At 38.5% G+C, this 16384-nt stretch overlaps 3 protein-coding genes across 3 annotated transcripts; all 3 read left to right on the top strand.

The window, feature by feature from the left end:
• The first annotated feature begins 338 nt into the window (after positions 1 to 338).
• LOC116725760 (zinc finger protein 2-like) lies at positions 339 to 5090 on the top strand. Its single transcript, XM_032572115.1, has 2 exons — positions 339 to 589; positions 2163 to 5090. The coding sequence occupies exon 2, from the start codon at positions 2250 to 2252 to the stop codon at positions 4017 to 4019; it is 1770 nt and encodes a 589-aa protein (XP_032428006.1). The 5' UTR covers positions 339 to 589; positions 2163 to 2249; the 3' UTR covers positions 4020 to 5090.
• A 2146-nt stretch (positions 5091 to 7236) lies between these two features.
• Positions 7237 to 10591, top strand: LOC116725793 (zinc finger protein 43-like). The gene is made up of 2 exons (XM_032572172.1): positions 7237 to 7536; positions 8386 to 10591. The coding sequence occupies exon 2, from the start codon at positions 8419 to 8421 to the stop codon at positions 9616 to 9618; it is 1200 nt and encodes a 399-aa protein (XP_032428063.1). The 5' UTR covers positions 7237 to 7536; positions 8386 to 8418; the 3' UTR covers positions 9619 to 10591.
• A 2666-nt stretch (positions 10592 to 13257) lies between these two features.
• LOC116725795 (zinc finger and SCAN domain-containing protein 2-like) lies at positions 13258 to 16384 on the top strand. Its single transcript, XM_032572173.1, has 2 exons — positions 13258 to 13363; positions 14648 to 16384. Exon 2 carries the CDS (start codon positions 14663 to 14665, stop codon positions 15836 to 15838), a length of 1176 nt encoding a protein of 391 aa, XP_032428064.1. The 5' UTR covers positions 13258 to 13363; positions 14648 to 14662; the 3' UTR covers positions 15839 to 16384.

Here is a 16384-nt window from a genome sequence, read left to right on the forward strand (position 1 = left end):
AAATAAAATAATTTGTAGAGAATGACAAAGACAAATTATTATTATGCTAGATAAGGTTTAGTTCTTTATCTCCCTAATGATGTCTATTTATGTAATTTGTTTCCTTATATTTTAACATTTACTGCCCCGTGTTGTCCCATGTTGAGTCATATTGAAATACTCCTAAAGTTTATAAGAATCAATCACTAAGATAAATATGTCAGCCATGTTTTTGTTGTTATTGTAGATAATACTGAGTTCATTCAGACCTTGAAATTATGTGGTTTATGGCGGGGGGCGGAACTCCAAGGGCCACAACTGTTTGTGGGGTACATTTCCGTGTGACACTTCCGGCGGAAGTAAATAACAAGGCGCTAACAGCGTTAGCTTCCAGTCTTCCCTTTGTTTATCGTCAGTTAGAAAACGGTTTTCAGATGTTTGAACTGAATTATTCAGTGTCTGCAGTAACAATATATTTAGTTCATCATTAGAGAGCAACAATATTTCTGCTGCTGCAGAAATATTAAAAACAAAACACCATCCAGAGGTCGACCGTCCGCTCCGACTGCTGGAGACCAGCTGGAGAACCGAATCATCTCGGAACCTTCTGGTATGTAAACTGCGCGGTTCTGTGTGAACTGACGCTGATATGCAGAACAGATCAGCGGCTTTCGAGACAGAAACGGTTTAAAAGTTTCCCAAGAATATTCCAGCTTAAATTTGTTGAGAGGAGAGTACAGCGGGTTCAAATAACTCCACGATCATTTTTGAAAAACAAATTCCCAAATATTCTGTAATTATAAAACCAATTCTCCGAGTGGTCAAGGAGCTTTTAATCACTTTGTTGATGAATGGCAGGTTGGACATTGACCTCTGATTTTGTCCAGATTGTTTTGATAACTTCTGTTTCCAAAGTCTGAGGGGGAAACATTGAAAAGAGCGCCGAGGATTTGAAAACGGTGCCTTAGGCCAAAATAAAGTGGATTAAAGATTAACCTAAAAAGTGCAAATCATGAAAATGTCCTAAAAATAACAACACTGATTGTCCAGAAAAATTAATTTCATTTTCTCTCAGAAAAAAGGCTGCAGCATGAAAACTATGCTAGTATGGAGGAGCCAACGTTTAATTATTAAAGTTTTTATATTCCTTGAAGTACTGGGCATGGTGGAGAGGAAGCCAACATTTTTTCTTTCAGATTTATTAATCAATCACAGGCATATGAATAGCTACAGTTCTTTTAGACATTGAACCTTTCGTTTTCCTCAGCCTAATCACAAAGCAATAGAAACACTTTTGTTGTTTTGTATCGTCCACTAGGCCATTACTCTCAATTTTTAAATCAGAAGTCAGATTTTTATTTTGTGATTTAATTTTGAGTACTGATAAGGTGCTAATAGTTGGGGAATTTGACATTCACGTTGACGCTGAAAGACTCAGCCTAGATGTAGCCTTAAATGCTATCTTAGTCTAAATTGGCTTTACTCAAAGAATCACCAGTCCTGCCCACTCCTGTTGTCATACTTTAGACCATGTACTGACAAATGGTGTTGAGTGTAAAGAAATAACAATACTTTGCCATAACTATGCCCCCTCTGACCATTTCTAATAACATTTGAGTTTATTATAACTGAGTATTCAAAACCTGTGAGAAAGTAAATCTTTATCCAGGGTTTCCTCCAGTGTTTTATAAGCCTGGTGGGCCACCAGGCTTTATTCCCCCCCTACCATCCCAACACCACCAGGCTGAGCATTGCTTGTTTTTACTTTTTTTGGTGTTTAATATATATATATATATATATATATATATATATATATATATATATATATATATATTAATACACGAGTATATCCCCAGACTGCAAGCGTCTTTGTTGCGCTGAGCATTTTATTAGCAGAGCAGAATCATTCCTGAAAGATGGTTTATAGTTGATGCAAGTGAAGCTGAGAGCGCCCACCAATTAACGGGCTCAAAAGATGAAAACAGCAAAACAAAAATGCGTAAGAGCAGACATCACAAACACTTCATACTCCCCAACAGTTGAAGCAAACCAGTGTCAGGTTATCTGTTCCACAGTCTTCTACGTTTGATTGGCTAGCATCTGAAAACTTCAAAAAGGAAAAACTGAATTTGAAAATTAGGATCACTACATTAAAGTTGTTCTGCTGTTCTTGATTCCCCCAGGCTTTCCACTGCATCAGGTCTAACTGTGGTGGTCCTGCTGATCAAATTCTCATAACTGAAGAGAGAAACTCCATTGTTGACCAAAAGATGCCAAACGCTACAGAAATAAAGGAGGAACAGGGAGAACCAGACCTACAGCAGGTGGCTGAGACAAAAGACGAACCACAACCACAACCGATCAAGAAAGAGCAAATTGAACTGTGGACCTTTCAAGATGAAGAGCAATTTTTACTCATGCAGGAAACTAGATCCTCTCTGGTAACTCATGAAGAAAGAGTCCACAATGTACCAAAAGTAGAGATAAAGGAGGAACCAGGACCTGCAGTTCAAGGAGAATTAGAACCTTCCAGGATTAAAAAGGAACCAGAACTTGTCCAGGCACAAAATGATCCAGAACTGATGAACATAAAAGAGAAAAAAGAAGATTTCTGCACTAATCAGGATGAAGATCAGCTTGTAGTGAAGCAGGAGACTGACAGCATTATGGTGACTTCTACTAATGAGCTAAAAGACGACAGTGAAACAGAACCGAACAAGAACCAAGTACTCTCTGCAAATGGCCTCAAAGCTGAGGACCAACATCAGCAAGGAAGCAACCAGAAAGGCTCTGGAAGCGGAGATGCAGATCTGGAGCCAAAGGCTCGCAAATTAAGGGGCAAACGTCCATACTTACCTGTGGACATGGAAAGCCACTCATATGAGCAGGCTTATCCTTGTAGGTTTTGTCATAAGTCTTTCAGACACAGCAGTAGCTTGACTCGTCACAGAATAATTCACAGGGGAGAGAAGCCTTATACTTGTGACACATGTGACAAATCTTTTAGATACATCGGTAGTTTGACTCGTCACAAAAAAACCCACATGGGAGAGAAGCTTCATTTCTGTGAGTTGTGTGATAAATCCTTCAAAAAACACGGTAGTTTGATTTGTCACAGAAGAACTCACATGGGAGAGAAGCCTTATTCTTGTGATTTGTGTGGTAAATCTTTTAGACACGGCAGTAGTTTGACTCGTCACAGATTAATTCACAGAGGAGAGAAGCCTTATTCTTGTGACACTTGTAAGAAATCTTTTAGACACAGCAGTAGCTTGACTCGTCACAGAGTGAGTCACTGGGGAGAGAAGCTTTATTCTTGTGAGTTGTGTGCTAAACGTTTCATTACTAAGGCTATTCTGAAAGATCACTATAAAACTCACACAGGAGATAAAATTTTTCATTGTGACTCTTGTGATCAATCTTTCATGACTGAGACTGATCTGGTAGATCACAATTGCACTCATACAGGCCAGAAGCCTTATTCTTGTGACACTTGTGATAAATCTTTTAGACACAACAGCAGTTTGGCTCGACACAGAAAAATTCACAAATCTTTCATGTCTGAGACTATTCTGAAAGATTATTGTAATCTTTCAGATACCCTCACAGATGAGAAGCTATATCAGTGTGACACTTGTGATAAATTTTTCAAGACTGAGACTAATCTGAAAGATCACTGTGTTACTCACACGGGTGAGAAACCTTATTCTTGTGACACTTGTAATAAATCTTTTCGACATTGCAGTAGTTTGGCTCGCCACAGAAGAATTCACGATGAAGACAAGCTCTATTCTTGTGAAATTTGTGGTAAATCTTTCATGACTAAGACTATTCTGAAAAATCATCATAAAATTCACACGAGAAAGAAACTTTGTCCTTGTGACATTTGCGATGAATCTTTCATGAGTGAGACGATTTTGATAGATCATTACGCAACTCACATAATTGAGACGCCTTATGCTTGTGACGATGGTGATCAATCTTTTAGACACCGCAGTAGTTTGGCTCCAAGACCTCATATGGGTGGGGAGCCTAAATGAAGCAATTCCCTACAAATGTTGTTCTAAGGTGTTTTACAGAGCAAACATGTCTGATTTATAAAGTAATCTATTACCAAGTGAGTCGTATCAAATTGATTCCATTCGTCTGCATTGTTTCCTATTTAGTCTTTGTTATAAACCAGTGCAGTCAAGTTGAGTTTCTGTTGTAAAGTGATTTCTATCAAAGGAAGTCCAGTTGAATTCATTGAGTAGATAAATAACTGCAGCAATCCCTCATTCTGAACAAGTGTTTGAAAGTAAATGTTTCTTTTTGAAAGTGAACTGTCGCCACCAAATTTTATATACACTCTTTTTTTAAGGTTTTATTGGCTCTAGTGGCCTTTATTTGAAAGTTAATCGACAGGAAAGTGGGTAATGAGAGAAGGGAAAACATGCGGCAAAGGTTGCCAGGCCAGGAATCGAACCTGCGACGGCCACATCCAGGACTAAGGCCTCCATATGTGGGTCGTGCTGAACCCCTGTGCCACCACAGCACCTCCATATATGCTCTTTTTATACACCAGTAAAAGTTCAAATGTCTGGTGAAATGGTTGAAAGGGCAACGGCAACATATAGTTGTCTGGACATAAACACACGGTGTCAGTTGACCTTTTTGTTCTTAGACTTAGACTTAGACTGACTTTATTGTCATTTTGCATGCACAGGGTGTATACAGAACGAAATTTCGGCTCAGGACTGTGTTTTGAGCTTCCAATGTTGTGAGGTTACTCCAGAATAAAATAAAATACAGTATAAAATATGATTTTAATCAACGGAGCGGTGGTAAAGCCATGGAGACTGTACCTCTTGGTGCTGGATCCCAGTTTGTAGACCAGTCCTCCTTTCTTAGTTGTGGAAAACTCAGAAAGCAAATGAACAACTATCTCCCTCTCCCTTTAACTTTTTCATCCTATCTTAAATTTCTTTTACTGTTGGATTTTCTTCCTGATGCTGTGTTTTTTTTTTAAATGTAATTATTTTTGTAAAGTCCTCTACAAAAGAAGGTTTTGTTTTTGTATTATGTCAATGTATTGTTTCAAATGGACTATTAAACATTTAAAAGACCTCGTATGATGAGTACAGTCAATGAAATAAATGTTCCCTGACCCGGATACGGGTCACCAGCCCCCACTCTGGAGCCAGGCGTGGAGGTGGGGCACGCTGGGGAGTGGATCCCCCTTCCCACCTGTAGGAGGGGCTAAAGGCACCGGGTGCAACATGTGATGGGTGGTGGCTGAAGGATGTGGATTGTTGCCTCTGGAGGGGAAGGAGCCTGAGCTGGTGTGAGGTTGAGAGGTTCCCAGGCAGAAATAGTCGGACTCACCTAACGTATGGCTCTGGTTCTGGAACCAGAGGTTGGACACTCTTCCACTCTGCAGTGCCCCCTGGGGACAGACACTGAGCAGGAATGGGCATCCTTGTTATGGTATGCTTGGTCCCTGTACGTTGGGGTTCACCCCAGTGAACAGGAAGGGAGCCTCCTTCTGCCGACAGGTGGGGCGACGGGTTCTGACGGTTTGTAATTGTACAGATAAGATAAGATTTATTTGTCATTGTCATCAACAGATTACAACGAGATTGAGATTTGCTCGACTCGAGTTAAGATGCAGGTTATGTGTATATACATAATATACAAAGATAAAGAAATAAATAGTACAAAATGAGAAATAAATAGACATCAGAAGATGGTTGCAGCGCCTGGAGGTGTCGCAACAGAATTTACATTTTTAACAAAGTGGTGTCAAGAGCAGAAGTTCTTATGCCTTTGAATTTAGTGCCATGATTGCCATCGGGTAAAAACTGTTTTTTAGGCGATTTGTCCTGGTTTTTATTGCTCTGTATCTCTTGCCTGATGGCAGCAGCTGGAAGAGACCATGGCCAGGGTGTGAAGAGTCATTTAAAAGGTCCAAAACTTTCTTGTGGAGCCTGGAAGTGTAAATCTGTTCCATAGTGGGGAGGGGGCAGCCTATGGTTCTCTCTGCTGCCCTAACAACCCTCTGGAGCGCCTTCTTGTCCGCGGATGTGCTGCTGCCGTACCAGACACACAGACTGTACGTGAGCACGCTCTCTATGGAGCAGTGATAGAAGGCCTGCAGCAGGTCTGAGGGGAGACGGTTCTTCTTGAGTATTCTCAGAAAGTACAGTCTCTGCTGTGCCTTCTTCAACAGCAAACATCAGTTCAGATTACCCATCATTTTTTAGTCCTTGAAGAGAGTACTGGAGATCGCCCACACTGTGGACTCCCTTGTTCTGCTGGGGGACTTCAACGCTCCTGTGGGCAATGACGGTGAGATCTGGAGGGGTGTGATTAGGAGGAACCCGAGTGTTTTTCTGTTGTGGGACTTTTGTACTTGTCATGGATTATCCATGATGAACACCATGATAAAGTGTAAAGGTGTCCAGATGTGCTGTTGGCACCAGGACGCCCTCGGCTGCAGTTTGATCATCTCTGTTAGAATAATTGTGTGTTGTTCTTATTCTTACATTGGCAGTTTTACTAGTTTGTTTTTCATTTAAAGGTTTAGTATTCACACCCCAGAGAGGAGGAATTTCTTAAACCGTGTGAAAGACAAAACTTTCCTTTTCCCTAAACCTTGAAGCTGCAGCTGCTTCTTATCTTGGGATACTCCTTAAGCTGCTTGTGTGTCGGATGTTAGTTTCTGTGTTCTCTCTTCCTTGTTTCAGAATAGCCCCCTTCTTTGATTTATCACTCTCCAACATTTCACTCTCGACTCCCTTCTTTTCTCCTGGTTAATAAAAATACAGGCTGTGCTGCAGGGAGTCAGAATGCATGGTAAACACCTTGAAGAAGTGGTTTGCTGTGTCTTCTTCTGCAGAAGCTTGGTTGAAAACTCATAAATGTTGTCTGTGGTTCTCTTTTTATGTAGGTTTGACAAATACCTATCAATCTCATCTGATATGCTGCTACATGTCTTGACATTCAGGTGAAGAGAGGCAGAGCCGTCCACTGACCTCCACCTGGTGGTGACTTATTTGTTTTATTTTCCTTCATGTAAAGAACATTGAATTGTCCTGCTGCTGGAAATGTGCTATTTAGCCTGCAAATAAAACTACCTTGCCTATAAAATTAATAAAAATACATATGAGTATAATCATGTTTAAAAGTTTACATATTTTTCAGTCTGCAGCCATATTTTAGTTCCTGTTTTAGTTCGTGCTTAGTTTATTCAGACCCTAAGATCATGTGTGGGATAAGAAGCTAAAACATCTGGAGAAAAAAAAAAAGACTCGAGGCGGAACCGAAAGGGCCGTAAGTGTTTCTGGGGAAAACTTCCGTGAGACTTCCGGGGGACAAAGGCGCTAGCAGGGTTAGCTTCCAGGCCTCCATCTGTTTATCATCGATTAAAAGACGTGTTTTTTAATTTTTTTTTTTTTTTTTTTTGCTGTGTCAGTTGAATATTTCTGTGTCTACAAGAACAATAAATCTTCGGTTCATCTCCACAGAACAACTAACTGGATACCAGCTGGGAAACCCAAACCATCTCGGAACCTCCAGGTCTGTTAAAGCGGTTCTAAACGAACCAGCACTGAAATGCAGAACAGATCAGCAGTTGATCTAAACTCTTTAAGTTTAATTTAGTTTTTTTTAAGACCCAATCATCAAAGGCTTTCCAATAACTCGCTTGTCTAGCTGACGTCACATGTTAGCAGCAACCTTGTGATTGTGCTTTTATGCAGACAGGAGACATGGAAGCTAAAGCTGCTGTGAAAGAAAGTTTTTACTTCCCTAATAAATGCTGTCGTCACAAACGGCTGATCTCCCCGTGTCATCTGGTCTGCTACGTTTAAATGGTGTATAAATATGATCACATTTTAAAGCTGGAGAACCTAAAAGTCTTGAAAATATGAAAAATTAATAATTAACGGTCAGTCTGGCTATCGTTTTCAAAAGCTAAGTGTCTTTAAACACTATTCCAAAAGAAAGAGAAGGGACTAATTTCTCAACTGATGTTTTCTACTGATGGAAACTGATTTAATAAAACAAAATGAGTCTCAAGCACAAACTCTTACAGTGTTGATATCAGTAAATATTGGCAAATACTGACATAAGAACAGTAACAATATTAGATATTGATATTGATATCAGCTTGAAGTTTCATCATAATTTTTCTTCTATAGCTTAGAAACGTTCTTAGAGTTTGAGTAATCAATTTATGGATCAGGGTCATCATGCAAGAAAGGCAGCAAAGTCACAGAAATATGAGAATAGCATCAGAAACAGTCAGAGATGTAAATAAGCACCTTATACTTTCCAAATGTTGTAGCGAACCAGGAAGTCTGCAGGAGATATTAACCCCAAACATTCACAGTATTGATGTTGTTCTACTGTTCCTGATTGTCCCAGGTTTTCTGTCTGGTTCCTGCTGATCAAGTTCTCATGACTGAAGAGAGAAACGCCACTCTTGACCACAAGATGTCAAATACCATAAGAATAAAAGAGGAACAGGAGGAACCAGAACTACAGCAGATGGCTGAGACAAAAGAGGAACCAGAACCGGAGCCAACTAAAGAAGAACATATTGAACTGTGGGTTTTTCAGGAAGAGGGGCAAATGTTAGTGATGCAGAAAACCAACACCTCCGTGGTGACGCCCATTCATGAGGAAATACTCTACAACACGCCAGGACTGCTGCAGGTGATGGAGACAAAGGAGGAACCAGAACCTGTGCTGATTAAAGAAGAACAGGTGGATCCGTGCAGTGATCAGAATGAAGCTCAGCTAAAGCAGGATACTGACAGCATCACAGTGACTTCTACTGATGAGCAAAATAACAGCAGTGATCCAGAACTAAAGAAGAACCAGCTCCTTCCTGCGAACCGCCCTGAACCCGAGAACCAACATCAGCAAGGAAGCAACCAGGAAGACTCAGGAAGAGGAGATCCGAATCTGAGGCCAGAGAAGAGACATCAGGACACCAGAAGTAACGGGGACAATGTGGACAGTTCAGAACCAAAAAGACAGAAAACAGATATGGCTTCTTGTGAAACATGTGGTAAACTCTTCAGAATGGGTCAACGCCCGCCTGACAACATAAAAACCCACACGGGTGAGAAGCTGCATCCTTGTGAAGTGTGTGGTAAAGCTTTTAGACACGGAGGTCATTCAAATAAAAACAAAAGAATCTGCACAAGTGAAACTCCCAAAACCTATAAACTACATGGGAAAATGTTACTAAACATTTTCCCATGTAGTAAAGTGGAAAACACACAAGAGAAACTGTATTATTGTGAAGTGTGCGGTAAAGCTTTTAGATGTGGAGGTCATTCAATTAAAAACAAAATAATCCACACCAGTAAAACCCAAAATAAATGTATACTATATGCCAAAACATCTAGCAACCAAGCTAGTAAAGTGGAAAACACACAAGAGAAACTGTATACTTGTGAAGTGTGTGGTAAAGCATTTAAAGCATGTGACCGTTTGCCTTATCACCTTCAAAAACGCAGAGGAAAGAAGCCTTTCTCAAGTCAGACTTGTGGAAAAAGTTTCACCTGGAACACTTCAACTTTACATATAAGGTCTCATACTGGTGAGAAACCACTTCCTTGTGAAGTGTGTGGTAAACATTTCAAATAAATTCTCGGTTTGAGTGATTCTAGTGATTTGTGTGATTAATCGCTTTAGAGATGGCTGCAGTGAATCATGTCACCGTAGGAAAACATGGCTGAAAACACCTTCATGTAACTGAATTAGCTGATAAATGAGCATCAGAGGGTCTGAAGTGGAGTCGTGTAATTTCTGATTAGATGTTTTTATTTCTTTTAATTTTAAAGTTTTGTCTTCAAATACACATTAATATAAAGCCAACAGGTAACAAATCGATAACAGGAGGTATAAAATTATGTATTTCATCCAGAAATGAACACATTGAGAAAAAATCTGATCATTATGTTTCAAATTCTGCATTTTATAGAAAATAACAGTTTGTTCATGTGAGTAGCAGTAGGTCATGACTTTTGTATTGGAATTTATATTTTAAGTAAAAAGAAAACTGAACAGATGAAACAGTTCATTGTGGTGTCATAACTTTATCCAGCTGAACAGAAATAAAACTGAAGTTGTTATCTTTAACCAAAGAGGAGCGATCTAGAATCGCACACAGCTCCGGTGATTACAGCAGGAAACTAGAGATCGGGCTGACCTTTGACCTGAACCTTCAGAGCCACCCAGTTCTACAGGCCCTGGTGTTGGATCAACCTTCCAGACCACTCAGGTCTTCTGGTTCTGGTCTGCTCTGCATCCACAGAACCAGAACCAAACTTTGAGAAAAACTGGTAAACAGCTGAAACACTGAAATCCTTTAACTAAAGACTAAAAACCAACCTGCTTAGAGTTGCTTTGGAACCATAATAAATGGAACGTTACCTGGCATATTTGATCTGTATTGATGATTTTCAAGATGCCAGTAAACAAAATGTAATGTCCGATATTGGATTTTCACTGTATGATGTTTTTGGGGGATTGTCACGATGTAAAGCTTTGATCCGCCGTGTTACTGAAATGTACTGTGCAAATAAACTTCATTAAATAAAGCTTTGTACTCCCTGTACTGAAGAATGGTTTATGTCTAAGTCTAGTTTATAAAAAAATGTTTCATTGACTTTCCTTTTTCCAGACCACTTTTATTTATTTTTTTATTTTACTATTGGTCTCCCATTCTCCTTAATCTTATTCTTATCTCCCTCTCCCTCCCTCCCTCTCATCTTCCTCTCTTTCTTTTTCTCTTTCACTTTCTTTTCCTTCTCTGTCTTCTGCATTTGAAATAAACCCAATGCAGGTTTTAATAGTCATGTATATGTAGGTGTGTGTTTAAAAATATGGATCTTTCAGGATGAGCAGCTTTCTGTGAAGCAGGAGACCAACACATTCAGGGTGACTACTGCTTTTAAAGAAATATCCCACAATGAATCAGAACTAAAGCAGATAACAGATAAAGGAGGAACCAGAACCTGTGCAGATTAAAGATGAACAGGAGGGTCTTTGTAGTTATACAGATGGAGATCAGCTTGTAGTGAAGCAGAAGACTGAAAGCGTCATGGTTACTTCAGCTAATTAGCAAACAACAACAGTGACCCAAAACCAAACAGAAACCAACTTTTATCTGCAAACTGCCCTGAAGCCGAGAACCAGCATCACCATAGAAGGAACCAGAAAGACTCAGAATCAAGTAAAGCTAAAGATCTGGAGACAATTTGAAAAGTTCAGAACTAAGACAAAAAACTCACACACATGAGAAACCTTATTCTTGTGATTTGTGTGAGAAGTCTTTCACTGAAAGGGTTCACATGGAAAGTCACCTTACAACTTCCAGATGAGAAACCTTAAACTTGTGATGTTGCTAAAAGTCTCTTTGTACAAGGTTTACTGTAAAACTCACACTGATAAAAAAACCTTTTTCTCGTGATATAGACTTTTTAGAAACAGCAGTAATTTGACTTGTCACAAAAGATCTCACTTGAGGGAAAAGTTTTTATTTATTTCAGTTTCGTGTATAAAGGCAGCAAGTAACAAGAATTACAATCAGGGAGTCAAAGTTCCACCCTTTTCTTTTGATTTGGGTCCAGATTTTCTGCGCAGTGAAGAGAAGAGCTGTGACACATTTAGTCAAGGTTTTAATGAATGAAATTCAGTCATCCTGGATCACTCTGCTACCTCTGTCCATTTCTCAAACTAACATTTTCATTCTGATTTTTACTATTCAGTTATTCTGATGCTGTATTTTGTTATTGTTTTGCTATATTTTTTGTAAAGCATTATTTTGCAAAGTTTTCTCCAAATAAAGTTTTACTTTGTTTACATGAAGTGGTGTGTTTTTTTATCCTTTGCTTTAAAATGTTTATATGCTTTTTTCTCTTTTGATATATGACATTTAAGATGATTTGAATCTTTCATACAGTTAAAATATTTTTACTAAATAAAGATTATGTGATTAAACATTTTCTGTACTTGAAGTCCTTTAAAAGAATCCAAATCATTATTTTTTAATAATGTTTTACTAAAGTCACAACAGGTTTGATAAGCTTTGATACATTCTTCAATATAAATGTGTTTCAGCACAAGAGTGTGTTATTGTAGGCAACTTGATTAAAACTTTAACACATTTACTGTTTTAAAACCCTGGTTTAATATTTCTCAGTTCATATTGAGTTAATTCAGACACCAAAATCAGATGGAATGGAAACTAAAACACCTGGACTAAAATGTTGAAACTTTTCACAATAAAGCAAATTTTCATGTTTGCAGAAAGAATGCAGCCAAAATAAAGGAAGACAGATTCAAAATAGAGCAGGAAAGATTAGAACAGGAAGGGGAGAAACAAGAAACACTATTAAGATATGAAAGTACTGGAGTCAACAGAAAACAACACAACACAGAAACTGGATCGAACAAATAAGTTACATTTAATCCTAATTTTATTGCATCTTTTCCTCTGTAAAGGAAAACTAAACTGTTTTCACAGTCAGTTCTGCAGGAGAAAAACAACATTAATGCCTTTTGACATTACTCTGCCTCAGCAGATCAATACTTTTATGCCTTAATTATGTGATTTTTAATCATAGCATATGTGGAGGCCTGGATTGATTTCACCTAAATATGATGACAGAAGACACATGGAGGAATTTAGGAAAATATATGAAATTTGATCAATATATACAGGAAGATTCAGAATGTAAAAGTATTAAAATTTGGGGTATTTTCTTATAACAGTTGAGTGATAAAATATTACTGACTACATGTGATGCGACACAAGAAGATCAGGAACAATTCGCCAGAGAAGTAGTGCTGAAATAAGACAAAAAGCACCAATTTCTTGTTAAATTTACTAGTTGCATGCTGGAATGAAGAAACCAGTTTAAAATGGTAACAGTTTGAATTCAGCTTGTTTAAAAGTAAACTTCAGCTGTTTGTGAATAAATACAAAAAAGAAAAGGGTGGAGGTAAGAGTACACAGACTGCATGTGCATGGCTCACTTTATTTGTCATTAGTCCAGGGCTAATGTGTGTGTGTGTGTGTGTGTGTGTGTGTGTGTGTGTGTGTGTGTGTGTGTGTGTGTGTGTGTGTGTGTGTGTGTGTGTGTGTGTGTATTTTTTATTGTTTGCCTTTTATTGTTCTACATTAATGCTGACAATACGAGATCTAAAACGTCCGGAGAAATACAAACGTTTTTTCCTCCAAGCGGAACCTTAAGAGCCACAACTGTTTCTGGGGGAATGTCCATGTGCTACTTCCGGCGGACGTAAACAATGAGGTGCTAACAGTATTAGCTTCAAGGCTTCCTCCTGTTTATCATCGGTTAGAAGACGACTTTTGCTGTGTGAGGTGAATATTTCAGTATTTGTAAGAACCCGGTCAGGAAACCCAAATCATCTCAGAACCCCGGTACTTTAACCTTCCTGTTCTGAATGAACAGAGAATAAGATCAGGGAACTAGTTGATGTCGCGGATGAAGCAGGGCGCGACCGTGTTTTGTTCACAGCTCGATGATTTGCTTCGTTTTTCGCCGTTTGTCTTCGTTGAATCTGTCAGATATTTAACCGAGACTAAATAAAGAATTTGAATTGCTTGAACAAAGTTAAGACCAGTGGCCTTCAAATAATAAACATGTAAACTAAAAGTTGTATCTACAGTCTGAGTTTCATGTGTAAAGCTGCGTTTAGACCTCCAACATGCTACAGTGAAACAAATGGCTGAAACTCTCACAGTCGTTCCTTCATGTACATAACAGACTTTAGCCACTATTTCAGTTTGGACTGTTGAAATGTAAAAACTTTAAAGTGAATTAAAATATTGGTATTTCAGCACTTGTTCTTGATTTCTGTTGTTTTTATAGCGTAAATACCAGATAGAAAATATTAATATTTATAACAAGTTTAATCTGTGAATCTTATTTCAATCACTTCCAAATGGGTGGACAATTATTTTTCCAAATGGGCGATATGAAGAATTTGAAGGATATTAGATAAGAATGCAGGAGTCAAAAAGTGAAGCTAATTCAATACTGAATAGAAAAATTAAGTGATTCTGTTTTCTTCCCTTATTTCCCCTTCAAAGCTCAGATAATATTAAACTCCCTCTCTAATTAATTTCTCTATGTTTTAACAATAACATCCTGACAGAGACCAGTTTGCTTCCAGGCTAACGGATAAGCTAACAGCGTACAAGAGGCAACGAGAGTCGTTTTAAAGAACAGGTCAAAAGGTCTCAAGAATTACATGTTACATTGCTACCAAGAGAACCATGTTTTATGAACAGTTACAGTAAATATTAGCCAGATCCTTCATCGACCGTCTCAGCTACAACATGTACATACCTTATTTATGACATGTCTGTTCTCCCAGTATGGTGATGCTGTCGATATATATGTGTTTTTCTTTGTCTGTCTTTGGGTTGGAAAATCTTTACATAATGAATTGTGTGACATTGATATGGAGATCTATGCAAACAACTTGGCACTACCCAGAAGTCTCTGATACCTGAAAGTATTACTTCATTGTACTTGATTTTCTGGCAAAACAGAATATAAATAATTTACAGATCAACTCTTTGTGAAGATCTTCATAAACACGTTTTACTGAATTGTTCTACTGTTCTTCATTCCTTCAGATCTTCCACAGCAACATGTCTGTTATCACTTGGAAGGTTCTTGATGGTGGGTCTCCCATGAATGAAGAGAGAAACAAAGTTGAACACAAGATAACAAGCACTATAAAAATAAAAGAGGAACCAGAACCACAGCATATTGTTGACAGGAAAGAGGAACTGAAATCTCAACCAATGAAAGAACAAGTTGAACGTTTTATTGTTCAGGATGAAGGGCAGCTTTTAGTGAAGCAGGAGACCAACAACACTATGGTGTCTCCTGCTGATGAGAACATATTCCACAATGAACCAGAACTACAGCCAGTAAAGGAGGAACCAGGACCTGTAGAGAATACAGAAGATGGCGAACCAGAACTTATACAGATTAAAGAGGAACATCAGGATCACTGTTGTCATCAGGATGAAAAGCATTTTGACATAAACCAGGAAGCTGACATCTTTATAATGGCTCCTGCATGTGAGCAAAAGGACAGCCATGAACCGGAACCAAACAAGAACCAGCTCCCCTCTGCAAAACACCAAGAAGATGAGAACCAACATCAGCAAAGAAGCAACCAGGAAGACTCCGGATCAAGAAGAGACACAGATCTGCAGTCAGAGAAGAAACCTAAGAGCACCAGAAATCACAGGGTCTTTGTGAACAATTCAAAACAAAATGGACATAAAACAAATTTGCCATCATGTGAAGTATGTGGGAAGTGTTTTGCAAAGCGCAAGTATGTGACTGTCCACATGAGAACTCATACAGGAGAGAAGCCGTATCCCTGTACATTTTGTGGTAAATCTTTTATTGACCATAGCACCAGAGCCAGACACACCAGAACACACACCGGCGTGAAGCCATATCCTTGTGATCTATGTGATAAATCATTCACACAACCCAATCACTTGGCTCATCACTTAAGAACTCACACAGGTGAGAAACCTTTCTCGTGTCTGACTTGTGGAAAAGATTTCAGCCAGCAGTCTAACCTAACTGTCCACATGAGAACTCATACAGGCGAGAAGCCTTACTATTGTGAGCTGTGTGATAAATCATTCATCCAGCCCAGTGGTTTGGCTCGCCACCTCAGAACCCACACAGGTGAGAAGCCTTTCTCTTGTCTAACCTGCGGGAAAGGTTTCATCCAGCAGTCTAATTTGACAGTTCACATGAGAACTCATAGGAATAAGAAGCCACCATTCACAGTCTAGTTCTTTTTTGAGTAGTGAGTAAAAATTAAATTTGTTTCAATATTAAAGGAAAATGTCAATATCTGTCTATTCTCAAAGCAACAACCAGCACCAGGAAAATGAACTGTAATATTCTGCTGCTCATCTAGAAATCACTGAATTATTTCAAGTATGAAGCTGAAGATTCAATGTTTCCAGAACCAAACCAGCTGAGGCAGCTTTTAGCGTCTATGCTCCTCAACATTTGATCCAACTTTTGTTTCTGTGAGATGTTGAGTTCTCTCTTTTTTAAAGCAAAAATATTGAGGTTCTTGTTAAAGCACTTTAAATCCTCTTGTATGAATGTTGGAATACAAATAAACTCACCAGTTTACTGTAGTGTTTATGAGGTTTACTTCATTTTAATTTATTGAACTGTTTTTATTTTCTTATTACCCAGCATTTGAGGGTTTTAACCTGAAATTTCATATTTAGAGAAAAGGGTTTTATTATCACTGTTCTTTTTAAGTGATTTACATGTATTATTTTCACTGCTGTAAGATGGGAGATAATAAAAATTTTGTCTTA

Source organism: Xiphophorus hellerii, chromosome 9, assembly GCF_003331165.1.
Source record: "Xiphophorus hellerii strain 12219 chromosome 9, Xiphophorus_hellerii-4.1, whole genome shotgun sequence".
NCBI classification, from domain to species: Eukaryota; Metazoa; Chordata; class Actinopteri; order Cyprinodontiformes; family Poeciliidae; genus Xiphophorus; species Xiphophorus hellerii.